At 36.3% G+C, this 7,655-nt stretch overlaps 1 protein-coding gene across 2 annotated transcripts; it reads right to left on the reverse strand.

Moving 5' to 3' along the window:
- Positions 1 to 1,070: 1,070 nt before the first annotated feature.
- LOC126487122 (serpin B4-like) lies at positions 1,071 to 6,331 on the reverse strand. Of its 2 annotated transcripts, none has more exons than XM_050119776.1 (7): positions 6,170 to 6,331; positions 5,590 to 5,646; positions 4,403 to 4,531; positions 3,597 to 3,714; positions 2,563 to 2,705; positions 2,125 to 2,217; positions 1,071 to 1,475 (listed from the first exon to the last, which is right to left on the reverse strand). In XM_050119776.1, the coding sequence occupies exons 1-7, from the start codon at positions 6,329 to 6,331 to the stop codon at positions 1,071 to 1,073; spliced, it is 1,107 nt and encodes a 368-aa protein (XP_049975733.1). The 2 variants fall into 2 exon arrangements, with proteins under 2 accessions (XP_049975733.1, XP_049975732.1); XM_050119775.1 differs by having other exon boundaries at positions 2,125 to 2,280.
- Positions 6,332 to 7,655: the final 1,324 nt, after the last annotated feature.

Here is a 7,655-nt window from a genome sequence, read left to right on the forward strand (position 1 = left end):
TGACATTTGTCTAGGGGTGTCCTGGTGAGTGTGTGCTCACAGGTGGTCCTATCTACAGTGAGCAGCTGGAATGCTAGGCATTTCCTTCTGATGATCTGCTCCTGGGTGGTGCTCGGGTAATATCAGTTTGTGGTTCTTCCTGAAACCAGGTATTGCTTCAGGGTACATATTAACTAGTGAGATAAGAAAATGTACTAATTTTGCTTAATGTGACTTCATTTAATTTGTATGTGGCTACAGCTGGCTAATGATTATTACATTGGACAATACAGATCTCTAGGGATCTCTTTCCAGGGCTGCTGAAAAGTAAATTATATTAATATATTCCTAATTTATCTTTGCTAATAATATTCCTTTGCATTGTGGTATTTTAAATTTTCTTTGTGTTGGATGCTTGGCTCAATGGTAGAGAACTTATCTAGTATGTAAGGCCTTGAGTTGAATTTTTGTACCACAATAAACAAAAAATTCATGAAGTTTTCTTATTATTAAAATAAAATAAGTATGTATCTGCATACCATCCCAGTTTAGCATAGCTGAGTCTGTTTTAAATGTCTCCTTCCATATGATTAATATATTTTTACCTTATTTTCATTATGTATGATTAACCTCTTGCAATTGAAAATAGAGTAAAGTAATATAAGTTGAAAAAATCATTATTTTATTGATAATATTTTCTATAAAATCACAAAATTTAGAAGCATATGAAGATCCCCAGATATTTCTTAAAGTCAAAGAAGTGTAGGCGTTTTTAGTAATCAGTTTAAAGAGAATGCATACTTTCCTTTAACTTAGTTAAGAACAGATCATGAACAGACAGATGTTAGTTTAAAATAAACAGCCCCTCATCTTTTCACTAAACATTTTTTTCAGAGAATGCTTATATGTTTATATAGAAAGAAAATGGAGACATTCTGCTTTAACCACTACATTCTCAGTGATGATTCTGAGATGGTAAAGCAAAGCAAAGCAAAGCAAAGCAAAGCAAAGCAAGAGAAACTGTTGTTTCCAGGTCTCGATTAACTACAGCACCTCTGCTAACTTCCCAGAAGCATGGTAGAGCAACAGCCTTAAGGAGAACACATTCTGCCAAAGAAGAGGATGGTATTGGTCTTATTTTGCTTGATAAAGAATAGGAAAGGGTGATCACAAGAGAAATCTTCAGTTATTAATGCTGATGTTAAAGACACTTCTACCCCCGTGGCAGCTGCAGCTTCTGTCCCCTCTTCATTTACTTCCACAAAGGACTTGTGTAAAACTTTAGACACCACGAGATCATGATTGTCACTGATGCCTGAGAAGTCGGCATTCTGTGCACTGAAAGCATCCACCATCCCCATGTGTTCCAGTGGAGCCGGAAGGTCATACTTCTCTTCCACTTTGAATCGAGGTAAGGATAAATACAGCTCTATCATGTTCATATTCTGTGGGCTTGTCCACTCTATTAACTTATCAGTGGTGATATTATCTTCAAGCTATAAAAATAGAAGAAAAGAAAATGCTGTGATTCACTAAAAGCCTATAACTCACATGAGCAATGAATTAAAGGAAACCTTTAGCAATAAATATTATGAATGCTGTATTATATAAATACAACACATACTGATTATTTAGTATAGATATTATTGATTTAGATAATTTAAAATTAGATATTATTATTAATAAAATTCAAAAACAAAATCATCATTTTGTATAGATTATTGTTTATGCTACCAGCCACCTATGTTACTTTTAATAGATGTATCTTTATATTTTTCTGACATCATTACTGTCTACAGTTATTATATAATACTCTAAGTTTTACTTTTTTATTCAAAATATTCACATTTTTATTAAAAATATTCATAAACATTCTCTACATTGTGATTTATTTCTTTCAGCAAAATTTGACTTGTTCCCTATTATTGTCATGAAGTTGATATTTAATGTGTATAGCGCAACTTAATTACTAATTAAACAATTCTTCAGTGTGTTTCAGGTTGTAATACAGGATGAAACACAATATCTCCTTTAAAAATTTTTATTAGTTTCATGTTTAATTATTTTCATTAGTGTCTTGTTTAAATTTGATAGCTCAGGAAGAAATTAGGCAGCAGAAAGAACAGTAGGAAACACAAGCTTCACCTTCTTAAGACCATCGATTTCATTTGGTAGAAGGATAAACATGCTCAGCTCTTTGCCTTTGTATGGTATTTCCACAATCTTGGCCTGCACATCCTCCAGTCTGTTAAAGTTAAACTCGTTTTTTTGCATCATCATCTGGACAGATTTACTAGTATTCTGTAACAAATCAATGCACCAAACACATTCAAAGGAGACATAAGACAGCATAGACAATATTGTTGCAATACCAAACACATCAACATTCTCTGAAGAGATAATTCTTACATTTTGTGAAGTCTAAACCAAAGTTTCTTTAGTTGTCCTTAGTTAAAAAAGTTACAAGAAAAAAAAAAACACAAGACTTGTTTTATTTTGTACTTTCCATGGTATCACTTTCATTTGAATTGAATTATATACACATCACTATATGACATTATATAAATAAATTGAAAACAGTACCTTATTAAGCCAAAATTTTCCTTCTATAGTATGCTTTTCATCAAATTTGTGATCCCATTGTCCTTTGAAATACACTGCATTCACGAGAACCAGGACAGTGCTACTGCTCAGGCTCCCATTCGGAAATAAGTCTTTGATTTTTCCTGCCAGGGAAAGAACAAAATGCCTATCACCAAAGTAGAAGGAACTTGACTGGAGGATGCTCTATAAGAGTTCACCATTGGTCACTTATTGCTTGTTCACCCAAGTCATTAATTGAGGGACTCATTGACTTGTTTGTAAGACACAGCCTTCCTCTCGGTGCCTTGTAATTTACTTGGGATGGACAGCTCTTGTCATAGGGAAGGCATTTAGGCTTTCTATCTGGGTGATTATGGCCAACTCACAGTGAATACTGACAAGCTGTTTTGATCCATTCTACCAACTTGACTTTGTTCCTTCCTCTCTCTGTAACTTCCTTTTTTTTTTTTTTTTTCAATGTAAGGATTACTACCCAAAGTCTTATTCAACCCAAGGCCTGATTGTTCTTTTACACAAATGAGAACTCTATTGTCTGAAGTACATTCCTGGTAATGCCAAACACTACTCAAGGTGTGTCCTGTTCACTTTCATGTTGGACTTCCTGAAAGCTTGACCTACCAAGAGAGTGAGCTATGGGATAGGTGTCTACAGAGAGGAAGCTTTGTTGAGATTTCTGCCCCAGCTGCTGAAGACAACATGAGAAATCCTTTCAGGAGCTCAAGGTGCAGACATGCTCTGAGAGGAGAAGTAACAGAGAAAGGGACTTCTTCCAACATTTTCTCTTAGCTTTCCAGAATTGGCTGTGACTTAAAAAATTGATATATCAAAACATGTCTGGGTGGAGTCTTCAGATTGTCTAAAATACCACTAACTAAATTAATGTAAATGATTCTCCTGTGTCCTCTGGTTGGCTTTCTGCTAATTTCTCCATACTTTATCCTGGCTCACTTCACATTTATGGAGACCATCCCATCATCCCTGGTACTTTCTCGAGTGGCCCTCCAATACAGTACCATTTGTTTGACTTTCTACCCAGGAATTAATCTTCTTTTCACTTTCTTCTGCAGCATGTACAAAATCAAGTGATTCCACATTGGCTTGGTAAAATTTCCTAATGTCTTCCAAAAATTCCTTTGATATGTGAAGGAACCAAAAAGAATTAAGAACAATTTAGATATAATTTAGATTTCATTATTTATGATACTACTATAATCTGATAGCAGACCCTGACCATATCTGCTATTTTATGAACACACAGATTTTTTTTGACTAAGGTAATAATATATAGAAAACAGTAAGAATGTCAACGAAGGTCGATACTTTATGGTAAAGGAAGACAGAAAAGATTTCGTAGTAATGAGAGAGCTGACTTATTCCTGAGCTAGCCTACCACTAAGTTCAACCAATACATTTCTCATTTGATTATATTTTCAATGCAAGAAATGCTATATTTTCTGGCACTTTCCCAATTCTCTCCAGGGTTTCCCCAAGCCTGCCCATTACAGAAACATTCCATTTCCCAGAAATCTCCTGCTGTACTCTCTGTGACTGAGTCAGCACTGGTTCACTACTAACATCTCATGACGAGATCTGCTGACCTCCATTCTTTTTCATGGGGCTGTTCCCGAGCCCATGCTTGCTGCATACAGCACTAGACTCTTGGTCAATGCAGTGGCTTAGAACTGTGACTATGGGGCTGGTGCTCCCTGGGCAAACGTTGCCTCTCTGAATCTGCCTGGTCTCACTCTTACATATGGCCATTCAGACATGTAAGACCTAGAATGCAGATTAAAGGTATGCAAAGCCTGGTGCAACTTACCTGGAGAAATGGGAACTTCTTTGCTCCATAGATACCGTTGGCAGCCTTCAGGTCATAAGCACCATGGGATTTGTTTAGTTGAGTCATAAGCTTTTGAAATTGGTCATGGACATTTTCTGATGTTTCATCCTTCAATGTAAAAGATGGGTGTTCACTGAATCACTCTGCTAATGTAAGTACTAAATTAAAAATAAATAGCCAAACACCTGTAATCTCAAAGACAACTTTTTGAATATTCTCTGATAAGTGTTGCATTTTATCTTAAATATTTCCAATTTACATTCAACTTCTTCCAGAAATGCCTTTTTTCTTCTTCTTCTTTAAAAAAAAATCCAATCTGCTACTTTTGAACTAAATATGCAGTGCTTTCAGGCTGTCTTGACTTAAGTTGTCTGATGTTTGAAATTCTCTGCATCTGTAAGATAGTATGTGCCCACTGTTCATTTAAGGACTGGACTACATGTTAGTAATCTAAGACTGAGTGCAATCTAGATGAAAACAAAGAGGGGCAGAGAATTTAATGTCCTCTTTAAAGAGATACTACACAGCCAAATTATGAATCTAAGTATCTTTGAATTAGGATAGCTTTCTTTTCCAGCTAAGAGGTTAGCATGGTTAAGACTCTAAACCCTGTTGATGTGAAACAATCATTTTCCAAGATGTCCTTGAATATGTGACTATTAAATTAAGATAAATTGTAACATTATTGTGATAATGACAATTACTGTTATCTTACAATAACAATAGCTAACATTCATTACACTTTCTTATTTATGGCAGGTCAAAGATTTTTGTGTGTGTTTGCTTGGATATATTGAGTCATATTCTTTTTTAATTCCACTTTACTAGATCGTGGTCTCAGGGATTCAGGTAGTTTGTGCTTGGCTCATGTTCTCCATTTGTGAGGTGCGGAGCTAGAGCTGAAACCAGGGCATCCTACTCTTGATCCAACATTGACTTTCTGTGCTTAAAACAAAATCATACACACGCTGACTACAGAAAGAAATGTGGCGCTACTCTGTGTTTTTATATATTTTGTTTGGAAATTCCCATACAGATTGATTTTTTTAAGTTGTGAAATGCCCACTTAAAATTATAATGCTTCAAATTATAAACACAAATGTTCTCTTTAAATCATCGTGTTAGGAATTTGCAGCTCCTCTAGGCAAGAGGTGCCCTGGACTCACATGACAGCCTGGAGATTTTTTTGTTGTCTTCTTTGTGGCTCCATTGAATTGAAGAACCTGGAAGAGAAAGCAAGTGGGGGGAAAAAAAACTTCACTGAAAGTTCTGTCTCAGTCCAATGAAACAAAAACAGAACAAAACCTGGAAAAAGCAGATGAAAAAAATGAAAAAATCCTCTAAACTTTAGTACAAGAGTTGTACGAAACACCAAAAGTTGATTTGCCAGGCATGTGAATAATGCCTATTTGCTTGTTGCCCAGGAAACACCTCAGTTCACCCCCTCAGAGTTGAGACAATCCACAGTTTTCATCAGTGCTCTCCACAGTTTATGCTGACTTCTAGCTGTTGGGCACATGAAGGCAATTTTCCTCACCAGTACCCAAAGACTGTCCAGGAAGTGTCTGGACCATGTTTGGGAAGGGTGTGTCCCTCCCACAGTTCTGTGCTCATTGCCATGGCAATGACTGTTCAGCATCTTGTTCTTCATCTCAGACCTCTGGCTTTACCATCATTCATCTGCACACTGACACAGTGATGGAGAGACAAGTTCAAACTGGTCAACGAAATGAAGCTTACACCTACCTTTTCAATTTGCTGTCTAGTGTTTCCTTTGGCTCCAAGCTGGAGCATTCCTAATGCTGTCATGATACTGATCGGGGAGTAGAAGATGTTTTCCTCTGTTTCCCTGAGCTGTCGGTACAGCTCAAGTGTGAATTTCGTAGTTGCTTCAGCAAGCAAATGCATGGTGATCCTAAGGTCCTAGAGAGAATAAAGTAAGTGAAAGTTTAGAATTACTCACTCAATGGACCTTCACTCTGTAATGAGCATTTCTTAAAGGAAATGACACATCTGCATTATAAGATTCTGGCAAATAAAATTATTAGTATTATTTTTTAAGCCTTCCACAATGTACATATGCTAATTTTCTAATTAGACTTCAACAGTGTCTTTAAGTGTTTTGCAAACAGCTAACAAAGAATCCTTTCATCTTTCCTTCCTCACCGGCTGTGCTCAGTCTTGGCAGAAAGTTTTATAATGAATTCCAGGATAAAGATTTCTGTGGCTGGCATCCAGTTAGCTGTCTAAAATCACATCTCAACTTATCCTTTAAGATGCTGTAGTTGCCAGACACAGTCCTTGCATGTTCAAGAGAATACATATGTTCATTTGAAAATAAATAGGATATACATGTTTACTTGGAAATAATTATTTTTAGGTAAATAACAAATTAAGAGAAGGAGGCATTTAACTTTTTCTTAGCAGATCAAGAGAATTAAAACCGGGAAAAATATCACATAGACATGAGATGAAACACATCATTGTTATCAAGTTACCCCAATGGTAATTTATATTGTTTAGCAATCGTGGCTGGAAAGCACTTACTTCTGTCTCTGAAGGAAGACGTGGGCCGGAAGGATGCGTCTGTGTGGCTGATGCTGAGATCTCAAATATATAGCCTGTCTTTTTGCCACCCCTCCTTGTCATTTCAGTAGTACTTCAAGTAAATCAACTTCAGATTGCATAACCAGGTTAGCTTTTCAAGCATGCAAATTTGTGGGAAAAGACGGGCTTAATACCTTCCCACTCTGTTTCCCTTCTCCACAGGACAGAGTCTGGATAGAATTTTAACTGCTGTTAATCACTGACTCATCAGACTTGCACATAGGTACTTTTTTTTTTTTTTTTTGTGGCGATGACATTACTTTAAAACGTCAACCTTGCTGTGTTCCTGACCACTCTGTTTTTCCGTGTGACACCCTCTTTAATTATCCAGGAAAACTACCTTTATTTTAGGTTGCTGAATTGCCTTTAGGGCACAGTTTGGATACCAGATAGCTAAAATGCTTACCTTAGCTACCTTTTCTTCATGAAAGATTCATTATTCCTGTTAACTTCTTGAGTAATTATTCTGTGCAAAAAGGAAAGTAGTTCTAATTCTACTCTGAGGAAATGCTGAAGATTCTGGAGAGCAGGTTTTTTTTTTTTTTTTTTTCTTTTTAAATTTCTCCATGATACTCTGTCTTGCTACTGTCACTTTCTAAGCCTTCTGAAGCCACTCCAGACTTTT

The sequence above is a fragment of the Alexandromys fortis genome, unplaced genomic scaffold (assembly GCF_014885135.2).
Source record: "Alexandromys fortis isolate MF-2015 unplaced genomic scaffold, M_Fortis_MF-2015_v1.1 scaffold_96, whole genome shotgun sequence".
NCBI lineage: Eukaryota > Metazoa > Chordata > Mammalia > Rodentia > Cricetidae > Alexandromys > Alexandromys fortis.